This window comes from Opisthocomus hoazin, chromosome Z, assembly GCF_030867145.1.
Source record: "Opisthocomus hoazin isolate bOpiHoa1 chromosome Z, bOpiHoa1.hap1, whole genome shotgun sequence".
Taxonomy (NCBI): Eukaryota; Metazoa; Chordata; class Aves; order Opisthocomiformes; family Opisthocomidae; genus Opisthocomus; species Opisthocomus hoazin.
This window is the reverse complement of record NC_134454.1, coordinates 66,915,958-66,931,994: the sequence shown is the minus strand read 5'-3', so window position 1 is coordinate 66,931,994 and position 16,037 is coordinate 66,915,958. Positions and strand designations below refer to the sequence as shown.

Here is a 16,037-nt window from a genome sequence, read left to right as displayed (position 1 = left end):
CTTTCCGAAAGGAATTTCTTCCACAGTGATTCCCGTAGAGACTCGGCTGGGGACTCCTCCCTTCGTTCTTCCTCCTGGCTTGGGTAACCTCCTCGCCACCTCCCTGGGCTTCATGGAGGCGCCCAAGATGGCGGGAGGTTCGGGGTTGTAGGAAGCGTTGGAGGAGAAGCGCAGCCTTTCGTCGAGCGCGGGCGGTCGGTCACCTTCCGGGACGCTCGCTTCCCCACCATGAGCAACATCTACATCCAGGAGCCCCCCACCAACGGCAAGGTGAGGCTCGCGGTGGGCGAGGGGCAGGCACGGCTGTCGGGTGGAGGGAGCTGCGGGCGGGGAGCTGCTGCAGAGGGGGGGCGTGGGGGTGTGCGGGGGGGGGGGTGGTGGTGCCGTGCGGCTGCTTTTGGGTGGGGGGGTGCGTGTGAGGAAATGGCGGGTCGCGGGGGTGGGGCGGACGGGTGGGGAGGATGCGCGCGTGTACTGGGGGGTGGGGGAGGGGTTCCGTGTGTTGGTGCTGGTTTGGTTAAAGTTGGTTTGAGGTGAGGTGGCCCTGAAAGACGCCGCCTGAGGCAAAGCACGACGTGTGCTGTGTGGGTGCGTAACGCAGAGCAGCCCGTCAAGCGTTGCGTTTCGTTTCGTCTGTACTTGACTCTATCTCAGGTTCTTAATTTTGTTATGAACTCTCAATGCATTTAATAGTATTACTTATAAGAGAGATATATGCTTGTGGAGATTTATGGCGTAATGTTGTTTCATTATGTAAGTGACAAAGGATATCTTAAGTCTCTATCATTTGTCAGGTACCAGGTCATTGGCCTTGAAGCCTTATTTATACATACAGGTTCAGAACTGTATTTCTGGCAGTACTATCTAGAACTAACAGTATATACCTGGCACATTTGAATGTCTACTATTGTTGCTGGTATAATGAATTTGGAAGTATTTTTTTAACTCAGTGGTGATGTTCTTTGATCAGTGACTGAGCTACAGTAAAATTAATGGTGTATCTGTCTCTATTTTTATAGGTTTTGCTGAGAACAACAGCAGGAGATATAGATATAGAATTATGGTCAAAAGAAACACCAAAAGCATGTCGAAATTTCATCCAGCTTTGTATGGAAGGTAATGACTGAATGGGGTAGGAGTTGTTGACGTTATTTCATATGCAATCTTTGTGCCTTTTTTTGTGAAATGGAGGTCATAACTATGTTTTAACTTTAATATGTTGATGATTTTGTTTGTATTTAGAAAAAGTTAACAGGCAGACAAAGTTTTTCAAGGTTATTAAGGAACCTGGTGGGGAAAAAAAAAATCAGATGGTTTTCTCAAGTGTAACAGATGACAAAGTATCACTGGAAAGTTTTATGTCAGGGGCTTGGGAAGGCTTATTTTCAGCAAGTCTCTGCACAGTATAACTACTTCTTTAATGTGTGTATGAAGTGGCAGTGATGCAATATTGGACATCTGCCAAAATTCTCATTTCTGTATCACCATCTTCACTGCCTTTTCATTTTTTTCATGAGTGCTTCTAATGTTTCATTTGCTGTAATTCTTTGTTGATGGAAGCTCTGTAATGGTCTTCACTGAAGTAGTGGGTACCAGAGTGAGAAGCTCCCTGTCGGGAAAACCCTAACAAGAATTTGTGAAAGACCTGGTGCCTTACGTGTTTTCCAGCTGCTGTTATCCTGTTTATGCATTTATAGAGTGGTGAAGAGCTCTTTTAGCCCACCTCTGTTAAGGAGAAATAACAGTCTAGGCTTTGTACGTCCAGCACAGGTCCAGCCTGTTCCGTGTTCTTACACCTAATGTGGAGATGTAGAGATTTTTTGCAATGTTAGATCAATTTCTTAGCCATTGGTAAGTCCTAAGAGTTCAGTTATCCCCAGTGTTAAAGAACTGGGGTTTATTTCCTTTCTGAATTTGTGTGACTGCTGTGTAGGTTCCTATGCTTTGTATTATAAATTTGAGTATTTCTGTTGTGAGTGTCCTAGCATATAACTACCCATGAATATATCTAGCTATGCTGCAACATATGCAGGCCCGGCTTTGTTTGCAGCGTGCAGCAGATTTATTTATTAAAAATCAACGAGAAATGTATGTCAAGTAAAGTTAAGTTTTCGTTCCTGTTGTTTCCTTATGATCTCATAACCCTTATCTGATAGATAGGTAAAAGAAGATGATGTAGGGAGCAAAATGTACCACATATTTCAATATCTGAAAATGATCAGGTTGGGTACAGCGTAGGTGGTGAAAAGGGTGACATCTCTGTTCCATGCTGGTGAGCGAAAATGCTAATCATTTGGTGTATGGATGTGGCTAATGAGGTGTGTGACAGGTTCGCTGGGACAAAGCGTAGTAGTTTTAGCTCTCCTTTTAAATTGGTGTATGTTGTTAGTATAATTCCAGTGACAAAACTTGAAAGCTGAGAAGAAAATAGTTCATCAATATCATCTTGTTGGTGATGTGCAATGTCGTTTGCAACAGAAGCATATGACACCACTTTCTTTTCATAAATGTCATCAGCAATACTTTGTAGCTGAGATGCCATAACACTGAGCAAGGCAGTGGAAGAGAAGGGAACCCAGTGGAAATAGCAGAATCCAGTTACAGTACTTGCTTTCTGGAACTTCAGTCTCTGGACATTTCACAGAATCACAGAATCACAGAATAGTAGGGGTTGGAAGGGACCTCTGTGGGTCATCTAGTCCAACCCCCCTGCCGAAGCAGGGTCACCTACAGCAGGCTGCACAGGACCTTGTCCAGGCCGGTCTTGAATATCTCCAGAGAAGGAGACTCCACAACCTCCCTGGGCAGCCTGTTCCAGTGCTCCGTCACCCTCAGAGGGAAGAAGTTCTTCCTCATGTTCAGACGGAACTTCCTATGCCTCAATTTGTGCCCATTGCCCCTTGTCCTGTCACTGGGCACCACTGAAAAGAGCTTGGCCCCGTCCTCCTGACACCCACCCCTCAGATATTTGTAAGCATTTATTAGGTCCCCTCGCAGCCTTCTCTTCTTCAGGCTGAACAAGCCCAGTTCCCTCAACCTCTCCTCGTAGGGGAGATGTTCCAGTCCCCTCATCATCCTCGCAGCCCTCCGCTGGACTCTCTCCAGTAGCTCTTCATCTTTCTTGAGCTGGGGAGCCCAGAACTGGACACAGTACTCCAGATGAGGCCTCACTAGGGCAGTGTAGAGGGGAAGGAGAACCTCCCTCGACCTGCTGGCCACACTCTTCTTGATGCACCCCAGGATCCCATTGGCTTTCTTCGCAGCAGGGGCACACTGCTGGCTCATGGTTAACCTGTCGTCCACCAGGACACCCAGGTCCCTCTCCGCAGAGCTGCTCTCTAGCAGGTCCTCCCCAAGCCTGTACTGGTGCATGAGGTTGTTCCTCCCCAGGTGCAGGACCCTGCATTTGGCTTTGTTGAACCTCATCAGGTTCCTCTCTGCCCAGCTTTCCAGCCTATCCAGGTCATGCTGAATGGCAGCACAGCCTTCTGGTGTATCTACCACACCTCCCAGTTTGGTGTCATCAGCAAAGTTGCTGAGGGTGCATTCTAACTCTTCATCCAGGTCGTTGATGAAGAAGTTAAACAAGGCTGGGCCCAGTACTGACCCCTGGGGGACACCACTTGTCACCAGCCTCCAACTAGACTCAGCGCCGCTGACGACAACCCTCTGAGTTCTGCCATTCAGCCAGTTCTCTATCCACTTCACCGACCACTCATCCAGCCCACACTTCCTCAGCTTCCCTAGGAGGATATCATGGGAGACTGTGTCGAAAGCCTTGCTGAAGTCAAGGTAGACAACATCCACGGCTCTCCCTTCGTCTACCCAGCCAGTCATGTCATCGTAGAAAGCTATCAGATTGGTCAGGCATGATTTTCCCTTGGTGAATCCATGCTGACTACTCCTGATAACCTTTTCTTCCACTTGCTTGATGATGACCTCCAGGATAAGCTGCTCCATCACCTTTCCCGGGATGGAGGTGAGGCTGACCGGCCTGTAGTTTCCTGGGTCCTCCTTCTTGCCCTTTTTGAAGATTGGAGTGACATTGGCCTTTCTCCAGTCCTCGGGCACCTCTCCTGTCCTCCAGGACCTCTCAAAGATGATGGAGAGTGGCTCAGCAATGACATCCGCCAGCACCCTCAGCACTCGTGGGTGCATTCCATCAGGGCCCATGGATTTGTGGACATCCAGATCGCTTAAGCGATCCCTCACACAGTCCTCCTCGACCAAGGGAAAGTCGTCCTCTTTGTAGGCTTCTTCTCTTGCCTCTGGGGCCTGGGATTCCTGAGGGCCAGTCTTAGCACTGAAGACTGAAGCCAAGAAGGCATTCAGTAGCTCTGCCTTCTCTGCATCCTCCGTCACCAGGAGACCCGCCTCATTCAGCAGCAGCCCCACATTGTCCCTAGCCTTCCTTTTGCTGCTGATGTAGTTGAAGACGCCCTTCTTGTTGTTTTTGACATCCCTTGCCAGCTTCAATTCCAGGTGGGCCTTGGCCTTCCTCGTGGCATCCCTGCATGCTCTCAGCACGTTTCTGTACTCTTCCCAAGTGGCCTGCCCCTCTTTCGACATTCCATGGACCTTTCTCTTCTGCCTGATCTCCGCTAGAAGCTCCTTGTTTAACCATGCAGGTCTCCTGCCTCCTTTGCTAGATTTTATAGATTTCTGCATAATCTATATGAAAGTTTGATTTTGAGACAATGTACGTGTATTGAATATTGTTGTCTTTTTCTTTTTTTTTCTTTTTCTTTTTTTTTTTTTTAGAGTATTACAATAACACAATATTTCACAGAGTAGTGCCTGGCTTTATAGTGCAGGGAGGTGATCCCACTGGTACTGGATCAGGTGGAGATTCAATCTATGGAGCTCCCTTCAAGGTATGTATCTGTATTTGCATTAATTTTTGGTTATGTTCTATCAGTTGTTCTTCTGACCATGTTAGGTTGTGAGAAAACAAACATATGATAAATTCAACATTAAGCATGTACAGTAATTGCTTTCACACGTTGCTTCTATATTTTTGAATATGTCTTTTTAAATTGAGAGTTCTTAAATCTAAGTGTTCTAATATTATCATAAATGTATGGCCTTACTGGCATGAACTTCACAAGGAAAAATAGGGAGGGGGAAGAGTAGGTGTTGACATGTGACAGACTCAGATGTAGAAAGGTATGTTGTTTATGCACATGGTATCTCCTTTAGCAAAGGTCTCAGTGTTGTGTATGTGTTCATTGGCATTATTGATACCAGCATGGCTCGTATCTTAACTAGGAGGCTCAGATCCTAAGCGAACATACACATGCACAGCAGCTGTGTTCTCTTCTACCTGAATGTTTTATTTCAGATGGGGCAGGCACCTTTAACTTGTGACTGAAGCTGCATAGCCAGCCTATGGGCCTCCCATATCTGCTGCTAGAATAGGCTCAAACATGTAGCGCAAATGTGAAGTTTGCAGAACGGATTGCTACCTGAGCAGAGAACAAAACGAGTATTACCACTATTGTAGTAGTGTCGCTGCTTAACATTAGTGGTATCGCAATATTACAGTGTTTAGAACTGTGATGCTACCATGATTTCAATATATTACTCCTCGCTTTCACCTTGCTTTGAAAACAGACCTATTCTGTTGTCTTATGGTCCAGAAAATGTTCTTCCAATACAGTACTATTACAACCTGCTATTGAGCTTCCAGTTGTTTTATATAAATTAGGACTTTTCTGCTAAGTACAGTGGTTAGCAAGAACAATAGTGTTACAAGAACTGTATGGAATGCAGTTACTTTTAGAAGTGCTTTGGATTTATTTTAATGTTGAGGGATAATAAATTCCAACAAAAGTAACGAATAACAAATGATTATTAGGCAATGACTGGAAAAAGAGAAAGTTAACAAGGCAGAACTTAGAGTTTTTAGGAAATCATGTGTCTTTCTATTATTCATATACTGGTTTCTAGTTTTTTTCTTTTGGTGTTTGTTGGTTTTGTGTTTATGGTTTCTTTTGAAAGAAGATTGTTCTTCTTATTTGCATTATTGTAGGCACTAAAGAAAAAGCATTGGCTAAAAATAATTTTTCTGCTGAAAACAGAAGCTTTTAAATATAATTGTGGCATTAAAGACCTTGTTTTTATTACTGTCTGAATTTAAAACAAAACCAATAGCATATTTTCTGTGTGTGCATATGGATGTAAATAAGCTGTAGCTAAAGAAATTGATAAAATAGTTACATACTTAAGTCGTGTTCTTTTCTCTTCTGTCTTTGCCAGGATGAGTTCCACTCCCGGTTGCGATTTAATCGAAGAGGACTTGTTGCTATGGCAAATGCTGGGCCCCATGATAATGGGAGTCAGTTTTTCTTTACATTGGGTCGTGCAGATGAGCTTAACAACAAGCACACAATCTTTGGAAAGGTCTGCTACTCGTACTAGAGTCCCAGATTGAGTTTGACAGAAGCTACAATAAGTTTCTTTGTATTCAAAGGATATTTTAGTGTTGTTTGCTGCTACATACGTTTGAAGTTGATTTCCTTGCTTTCTAAGCTGTCTTCATTCACTTTGTTTCCCATGTCTGGTAGAAATGTTTCCATGGGTTGCGCCCACAATTATCTACTTTGCTGTTATTATTCTTCTAAATTATATTTCATGTTGTGCTTCCTTTGAATAATCTTACTAATATTATTACAGCTTTGCCTTATTAATCAGTTCATCTAATACTAGTGACATTTTAGAAAATGCTGTTTGTAAATTCTAATTACCAAGAAGAATCAGGAAAATTAAAAACATAAGATGAATTTACTACTCTCATGATTTACTTGAAAGAAGATAAACCAACTTTTTTTATTTCACAGTGTCTTTTATTTTCCTGTTTCACAGCTCACAGTAAGAATTTGACATCTTCCCCTGCATACACTCAAAAACGCAGGTTTAGCTACCTGTAGTCCTTCAGCTTTTGCTGTTAAATTTAACAAACCTTTGTACATATTTGCTGTCTTTTAGTTTTACACGCTTACAGTATTTCCTATATAATTTGTATTTTCAAAATTCTTTACATAATAATTGCCTTTCAAACCTTTTTTGTAAATTTGACAGGTTACAGGGGATACAATATATAACATGTTACGCCTGGCCGAAGTAGAAGTTGACAAGGAAGAGAGACCTCTCAGTCCACACAAAATAAGAAGTAGCGAAGTGAGTGTGTTCTGGTTTGAAACGTGAAGTTTTAAAATTCTTTTGTTCATAGCATTCAGAAACCTGTGACGTAGTATGAATACTTGGCGTGTCTTTTTATGTATTCTTTTTATATATATAATCATTTAATTATAACAAAATATTTAAAGAAGATATGTCTAAAATACTACTTTTTTAACAGGTTTTGTTTAATCCGTTCGATGACATTGTTCCAAGACCAAATAGAAAGCTGAAGAATGACAAACCAGAAGAAGAAACTAAAAAGTCCAAAGTAAAAGGCACAAAGTAAATATATACAGCATAAGTCATGGTTAATTTTCTTTTACCTTTAATTTGCAGCTTGATAATTTTCTGTTTCTGCATTTAAAACACAAGGCTTTGCCAAAATGCACGGAGGAGTGTTCTCTACTATTAGCAAAACCTACTTCCATATTCCTGACAAATGTGGTTGCTTTGACTAGAGCTGTTACTGTGTGTCAGCTGAGCTGTAGTTTGTTGCAAAAGAGAGGTAAAAGGTAGCTTAAGCCCTTCCCATGGGCAAGCACCTGCAGTCTTTCTCTTGTGACTGAGTTCATACTTAAGTGAATACGTACTAGTGACTAGGTCACAGCTCGGTTGTTTGAGGCTTTTGAACTTGTTTTATCAGCTACCACTTCTCTCCCACTAAAATACTTAGCAAAAGGTAGGTATTTTGACATGGGAAATTTCAGTTTCTGTGAATGGAATTTGGTAGTCATAAACATGCAGTGAAAAGTAACAAGAAACCTCAAGTGTGTGTATGCTGCCAATTCTGTTGGATGGAAATACAATATGTTGCGACTGACTGGTTGCAACATAGTGTGAACAGTTAATTTTGGGGAAAAAAATTGAAGATTATTATTTCTTTTAATTACTTTCTGTAAATGTGTGTGCATTTGATTCCTTTGTGAGTCATCATATCTTGAAAATTTTGTGTTTGGTGCTTGAGTGTTGGTCTGTTGGGGAAATAAAATTGGAAAAACTTCTAACTGCTCCATTTTCAAAGCTGTCAGCATTTAAGAGTCTGTGAAAGTTAGTCAAGGCAGAATTTCTTAATTTCTGTCTTATTAAGCGGTGCTTAGCTATCCTGATTGTTTTGTCTCAGGAATAGAATAAAACATGCTTCTCTAAATATTCGTGGTTTATGCAGAACAACATGTTGTAGTTGTTTGAAACTGGTACATTTAGCAGGAGAAGTTTTTTAAAAAATCGCATAACATGGAAGTAATATGCTTAGAATTTATGGAGTGTTAATAAGACAGTATTTAAAGATTTACTAGAAAATGTGTTTTCTCTCTTGAAGAAATTTTAACCTTCTTTCCTTTGGGGAAGAAGCTGAAGAAGAAGAGGAGGAAGTCAACAGAGTTAGTCAGGTACTGTCCCTTTTTTCTTTTCAACTCAAAATTACCTTTTCTGCATGTTTGTGAAAAGCTTTAAAGTTCTTCATCTTGTTCTTATGTTTGAGTTTTGAACAGTAATACTAGAAATTACCTCAGATTTTATGATCTTAACATATTGGAAAAACAGCTTTTTAACTTTTCTAACTTTGAAGGTGACTTCAGTTATTCATGATATTTTTACATTTCCATATAGGTTCATATTTCATAGTGTAGGTCTATGTCTGGTGTTTAAAATTCGTACGGGAGATAGGTACTTCATTCCTCTTCGCCTCTTCAATTATAAGAGTGTGATTTGATGCTAAAATACTTGAGATTTGAAATAGATTATCTTGTTAATTGCCAGTGCATTTGTAGCTCTGTTTTCTGGTGTATATCCATTCTGTGTGCAAAATGAAGTGGGGTTAGGGTGGGGATAATAGCGTATTATCATAATTAAATATTGCACAATTTTGAACTGTCCACATGCACAGAACTCGGGTTGCATAGGTAGTGTTTGATATTTCGTTACCTGACTTGGCCACTTAAAGAAGGCTAGCTTAAAAATTTCTTTCACATGTTTTCTTTCTCATTTCTGCTGCTGACCAAATTATTTTTCTAGAGCCCTAGACTTTCTGGCCAATCTGTGCCAATTTGGGCACATACCTGCTTCAGTTAGTGATCAGACTTCATGGTACTGAGTGTTGTACCACAGAAGTGAAAAAATGGTCTTCAATCCTCAGGGTTTAGTTAAAATAGAAAAGACAACCGTGAGTAATGATGGCCAGTATTACAGTGAAATGGTATCTGTCAGGATGGTAGCAGAGGTTTATCACAACAGTAGTTTTAATTATTTTTCTTTCTTGTTTCAGCTTACCAGTCAGACTAACTATACTTGTTTACCTTAACATGCTCATCTGCAGCTCTGCTCTTGGTATACGTCTGGGTTTTAATATCGCGTTTTAATTCTGTTGCTTTGATGTTCTTCACTGTCGTGCCAAATGCTTGCTTTTCAGTTTGAAATTACCTCTTTCATGATGAGCTCAGTTTCAGTGTTGTCATGCTGTCTTCAACTCAGTCTTAAAATCTTGTACTCGCGTTTGTCTTGACTAAATTCTGGACTGGCTGTAGCTGGGAAAATAGCCAAATCAACTGTTCATGAAGAATTTCTATTCATTCTTTAGAACAGAATGCCACCTTTTTTTCCAGACCTCATTGCTTGTTTCTGATAGGTCTAGATAAGTAGCTCTGTAGTCCTGGACATTATCTTAGTCTTGATTAAGATGAAAGATGTGACCTTCAACACCAACTTTCATTCTCCGTTTCCAGTAAGAAAAATTGAAGGTCAAAGTTAATAATGGGATTCTTTGACATCCACAAAGTCAGACTCTTTCTGTGAACTTTTTTTCATTGCTAGATGCAATAAGTCTTGCTTGTTTCGATGTAAGAAGTGTTTACTTACAAGGACTGAGGTTGAGAGAAAAGTCTACAAGTAACAGGAATATTCTAACAGATCGGGGAAAAGGGAATATTTTCTATTAATTTTTAGTGCAGTGAGGCTGAAACTAAAATTATCTAAAGAGTAAATGAGAACACCATGTATCAGGATGAAATTTTAGTGGTATTTAATAGTTTAATGTTTAGATGTGAAAAATAAGAATTCTTGTCTTAGTCACATCTTATTAACCAAGCAAGTACTAGATGTAAGAATGGCTACTTACGTTTTTTTCTCCATCTTCTCCAATGTGAACAATTTTCTATTCTGGACTTGTTTGGCCTATGCTACACTTAGTCTAGGTGAGGGAGTGAATATGTTTTGCCTTTGCTGCAGTGCATCACCAGACTTTTGTTCCTGAGACTACAAAGATGGACAAGAAGAATAACTGTGGATATGGATCATGATAACTTTAAAATAAAAAAAAAAAGGGAAAGAGGGAGGGAAAGATGAGAATGGTTATTCACTGTTTCTTGCAATGTGGAAAGTGAGACACAAAGATAAAAGAGCAAGCAAATATAAAACAAAAAAGTATTTTTCCCTCTTGAAATTCAAGTAGTGAACATTTATGCCACGGAGCATAATTAAAGTGAGAAGTACAAATACTTTCAAAAAAGAGATTAAACGAGGTTAGGGCCTTGGTGTCTTTTAAATGTTATGGGTCAGATTGTGTCTTCTGTATCAGGGGAGTCTCTAGATGGTTGTATTAGAGTATGAATCTTAGAAGGGAAATTTATGTACCCCAGGAGGTTATAAAAGGCAGAGATCACAGTATTAAGGAGATTTATGTCAAGGAGTGGCAAGAGCAGAACGGTGGCATGAAGGAGGGCGAGCAAGGAGGCAAGGGTGATTCCAGCACAGGCAGTGCACGCGCCAACAGGAGCACAATCCCACAGGTCTGGATACAACAGGCAGAGTTGGTCCCTGGTAACAGAGTCCGTCAGTGGTCCTGGACACGGAAGCTATAACCAAGACCGAAGTCCCCATCCAGAGAGTCCAGTCAGAAATGGGACAGGAGGCAGGGCTGGAGATAAGTCTACAGTGTGAGTCCAACAGGCCCATCCAGAAGACAGGACTAGACAGAGGTACACCTCTGACATAGCTCAGGAAGCGAGTAATTCTCGGGCCTGAGCTGAAATCGTGCTCATGGCCAGAGGAGCTCCAGGTAAAACTCCTGAAGGCCACTAAGGCTGTTACTGCAGTCGAGGACTTGACAGTAGGGTCCCCATTCATTGTTGATTAGTGTTTAAACTGAAGCTCTCAGTGTTCAGACTGCTCATTTAATTGTCTGTACTTGTTTGGAGCAGTTTGCAAAGGTGATAAGCACTCGTGTTTTGTTGTGTGTAGCCCCTGAACACAGGCACAAATAACATGTTGAAGGAAGTAATTTTTCGTGTCGCTGAATGTGTTTGTCTTTTTTTCTGCATAATAAAAATTGAAGTTCTATTTAAATGAGTAAGATTTTATTATCCACACAACTACTGTCTTTCTGAAAGGATTATAAAATGCAGCTGAAATGAAGACATTCAGGTCACAATACAGACTGTTTCTGTAACAGTCAGATTTCAGTCTTAAATTTAAGTGTACCTTTTGGATTTGCATGGGGAATGCTTTCTTACTGCAGTCTTTCTACCTGGAGATATTATGTGGTATTAGATTTGTTTGATTGCTTGCTTCAGTAGATAATTCCTGCATGATGTATTGCAGGTTGTTAATTTCTTTTTTCCATGGATCTAATTAGTGTTCTACAGATTGCTGAGTACTGCTTTGTATGTGGTCATTCTTTGAGTTGTCATATGTCATTATTGGAAAGTCCGAGTTCTTACCTCTTCATTCACTCAAGTATACGTCTGCTAGACCATGTATCTTTATGAAGTTTAATGACTGTGGTGATTAAACTGTATCTCTCTTTTTTTTCCTCTTTCCTTTAAAATTAAGTGCGTTACTATTGCAAAACTATTTTGTTAATCATGGGGTCAGTTTGATGCTCCTTTTGCTGGAATGCTTTCTCTATTCTTCTGCTATTAAAAGTGTTTATGCGTGCTGGTTAGGCTGAAGCTGACAAGAAACAAGTATCTTCTTAGCATTGTCCTTTTTCACCACTTACTCTCTCAAACACTGAACTTTGTAATACTTTTTTTTTTTTTTTGACAGAGCATGAAGGGAAAAAGTAAAAGTAGTCATGATCTGCTGAAGAATGATCCACATCTAAGCTCAGTTCCTGCTGTCAAAAGGTTAATGTGATTTCCAATTTCCAGAACAGATTTACTTTCCAGATGCTGGACTGGATTAGCATCATGTATACTCATTGTTTGTCTGTTACTCTTTAAGAAATTAAGAATAGCAATGCTGGATTGGACCAAATGTTCCTCTAACCTGCTATGCTGTCCCCAGTGTTGGCCATCAGTGGATGCCCAGCAGGGCAAGCATAATGTTTCCCTGAGTAGTCTCCCACCCCCCATCTACTTTCAGATCAGGGGACTGTCAGAGTTTGAAGAGATTCCTCTATTTAGTAATCCTAATAGAGCTCTTGTCAAAGTATTTATTCAGTCTCTTGTAATACTGTTTACATTCACACCTTTCTGCTGCAGGAAGAAGTATCTCTGCTTTTTGTTCTGAACTTGGCTGCTACTGATGTCATTTGATAATTTCTAACTCTTATGCTAGAAAATACAGTCAGTCCCTTTATACCTCTCTTTACCACCATCCCTTCTTAGGCCATCTCTTTTCTAGCCTAAACTTTTAAAGCCTACTCAACTTTTTTTCAAGCAGAAGTTGTTCTGTATCTGTGGTTATTCTTGTTGCTCTTCCCAACTGATGCTGTGAAAAGCTGCAGTTGAAGACCTAATAGTCAGAGGGCTGTTAAGCAGGTATTCTTTATTGCGGTGCCGGGTACACGAGGGATCTCTCCTCCAAACGTGCGCGCCAAACACCCTGTCATTTCAGATTAAATACAATCACAGTATACATTTTCATTATATTTCTGAGAAATGCTTAGCATATTTATGATTCTTCCAAGAACTAATTAGCATATGTTAATATCTTTCACGCATGTCTGTTAGCGTCCTCGGGTGGTATTTGGGGGTCTCAAGATGAAGGCTTACACTCCTCATCACAGTGTCTGCTGGTTGACCTTTGTTTCTGTGCAGACTCAGTTCTAAGGTTATGTATACCGTGTCCTTCCAGGTTGTTTTGCTTTGGTCTCGTTGCCCTCTTGGTGCCTGTTTATCTCTGTAGCTTGGTCCATCTGCCCTCTCAAGGCTGAGCTGTCAGGGGTAGAATTATTTAGGAGCGTCTCTATGTTAGAGCTTTCCTGTCTTCTCAAAACAGCAAGTCAAGTTTGTCTAAGTAGTGTTATTGAGGAGCCTCTTTATCTTAGAGCTTTCCTGTCTTCTCAAAACAGCAAGGATCTACTTTAGTTTAATTACAATCACTCTAGTAAGTGGAGATTTTACATTTACAGGTATCACAACCCAGGTTCTGTTCTAAAATATTTCATTTTTTCAAATCTAAACAACGTACTAAAAATGAAGTTAATCATAAATCTGTATGCTTGCATAAAGAAGGTCTGTGTTTTCTTCTCTGTTTCTTTTTAGTACTTCTTAACTTTTTATTTGCTTTTTTAACCATTGTTGAGTATTGAGCTGACACAATTCCACAAAAATATATCAGCTCCAAGAATTTACTTGTCGTAGAATCATAGAATAGTTTGTGTTGGAAGGGACCTTTAAAGGTCAGCTAGTCCAACCCGGCTGCAAAGAGCAGGGACGTCTTCCACTAGATCAGGTTGCTCAGGGCCCCATCTAACCTGAGCTTGAATGTTTCCAGAGATGAGGCATCTACCATCTCCCCAGGCAACCAGTTCCAGTGTTTCACTACCCTCACTGTAAAAAATTTCTTCCTCATATCTAGTCTGAATCTACCCTCTTTTAGTTTAAAACCATTACCCCTGTTCTCTCGCTACAGGCCCTGCTCTGTCCCCATCTTTCTTATAAGCCCCCTTTAAGTACTGAAAGGCTGCTGTAAGGTCTCCCTGGGGCCTTCTCTTCTCCAGGATGAGCAGCCCCAACTCTATCAGCCTTTCGTCACAGGAGAGGTGTTCTGTCCCTTATATCATTTTTGTGACCCTTCTCTGGACCCACTCCAACAGCTCCATATCTTTTCTGTGCTGAAAGCTCCAGAGCTGCACGTAGGATTCCAGGTGGGGTCTCACCAGAGCAGAGGGGCAGAATCACTTCCCTTGACCTGCTGGCCGCGCTGCTTTTGATGCAGCCCAGGATATGGTTGGCGTTCTGGGTTGTGGGTGCACGTTGTTGGCTCACGTCAGCTTTTCATCCACCAGTACCCCCAAGTCCTTCTTGGCAGGGCTGCTTTCAATCCCTTCATCCCCTAGCCTGTATTGATACTGTGATTTGCCCCAACCCAGGTGCAGGACCTTGCACTTGGCTTTTTTGAACCTCTTGAGGTTCATGCAGTCCCACTTCTCAAGCCTGTACAGGTCTCTCTGGATGGCATCCCATCCCTCAGGTGTGTGAACCGCACCACTGAGCTTGGTGTCATCTGGCAGCTTGTTGAGGGAACACTTGATCCCACTGTCTGTGTCATTGATGAAGATATTCAACAGCACTGGTCCTAATAGAGACCCTTGAGGGACACATCATGATCAATGATGGTCAGCTGAGAGCTCCTTGTTCTGTATGTGGGACTCCTTTTCCTCATGTGTGTAAGTTTACTTTTGTTTACTTCAAATTTCATGTATCATTTTATTATCTCATCATTCAGGTGCTTCTGCAATTCTTAAGTCGTCTCTTGGCTTTACTGTCCTGAGTAACTTAGTATTTATCAAAAAAATCTGTGACCTGGCTGTTTGCGTTGTTACTGAGCTCACTGAACAGCTCAAGCCCCAGCACAGACTACTGTGGATATACACTTGTGATCTTCCGTTGCTAGAAGTGATTGTTTGCTTCTAACTTCTGTTTTGCTTTTAACCATCTATTTATTCATGCATAGACTTTCCCATCACCCCAGGACTATTAATTTCCTTAAAAACCTTTAGTCAGAGACACTATGTGAGTCCAAATATATGAGAGATCATCCATAACTACATGTAGTCTCTTCAAAACACTCCCAGAGGTTGGTAAGGCAGTTATGTTTATAGCCATGTGAAAAATCCCAGGTAGATAATTTTACCTCTTCCCGTGGCTTCTGCTTGTTCAGGACTTACATCAGATGTGGATGCATTCTAAGTACTTTAATACTTACAAATGTAGTGTTGTTTTGTTTTTTAGTTATTATCTTCTATTAAAGAATACTATGACAGAGTATTCCTGGATTGATTTTTTAAATGAAATTGGTGTCATGCATTCCAACAAATTTGCCATTTCTTTGGTGACCTTGATTACTTGTTGATGGCTTAGAGTGCACCTCAAAGCCTTAACTTTGGGGACTTCTTTAATATTCCTTGCTTTGTTTCTCATAACTTCTCTTTTAAATTGTGGGTTAGAAAAATCTTCAAGCCTCTTTATTATTAGTTTGTGACAATTAACAGTGGATATGTTAGCCTTAGTATATTCAGATGGATTCCTTTTTTAATACACTAAACAGTAGCTGTATAACAAAGCAAAATTTTGATGTTAAGCTTAATTATGTGTAGCATATGTTGAACATGCCTATATAAAGAAGGCTTTCCAAAATATAGACTACTTGCAATGAAATGCTAGCGATTGTTTGATGTATGAGATCAAAAACATCCATCTTAAGTGAGCTTTGTTGGTTTTTTTCATTCTATCTGTATACTTCAGTGTTTTGTCTGGATAGCTCAAGGTATGCTTAGAATTTATCCATTGCATGAAAGTCTGTGGTTTTATCCTGTATTTTTAAACATTTCTAATGAGAAAGGATTATGACAGTCAAATGATAGAAAATACTATTTACTGATACTTTTAAGATGAACGTGAGAATGATGTAAG

The 16,037-nt window shown here is 40.7% G+C and overlaps 1 protein-coding gene across 2 annotated transcripts in view; it reads left to right on the top strand.

The window, feature by feature from the left end:
- The first annotated feature begins 90 nt into the window (after window positions 1–90).
- Window positions 91–16,037, top strand: part of CWC27 (CWC27 spliceosome associated cyclophilin) — a 130,289-nt gene continuing 114,342 nt past the window's right edge. Inside the window, exons 1-8 of one of the 2 annotated variants that reach the window (XM_075446965.1) lie at window positions 91–270; window positions 1,020–1,116; window positions 4,762–4,874; window positions 6,259–6,402; window positions 7,081–7,179; window positions 7,361–7,464; window positions 8,501–8,570; window positions 12,223–12,302. In XM_075446965.1, coding sequence (XP_075303080.1) covers window positions 229–270; window positions 1,020–1,116; window positions 4,762–4,874; window positions 6,259–6,402; window positions 7,081–7,179; window positions 7,361–7,464; window positions 8,501–8,570; window positions 12,223–12,302 — 749 coding nt within the window. In that variant the 5' untranslated portion in view covers window positions 91–228. The remainder of the gene's footprint in view (window positions 271–1,019; window positions 1,117–4,761; window positions 4,875–6,258; window positions 6,403–7,080; window positions 7,180–7,360; window positions 7,465–8,500; window positions 8,571–12,222; window positions 12,303–16,037) is intronic. The other variant, XM_075446966.1, reaches the window with a different exon arrangement.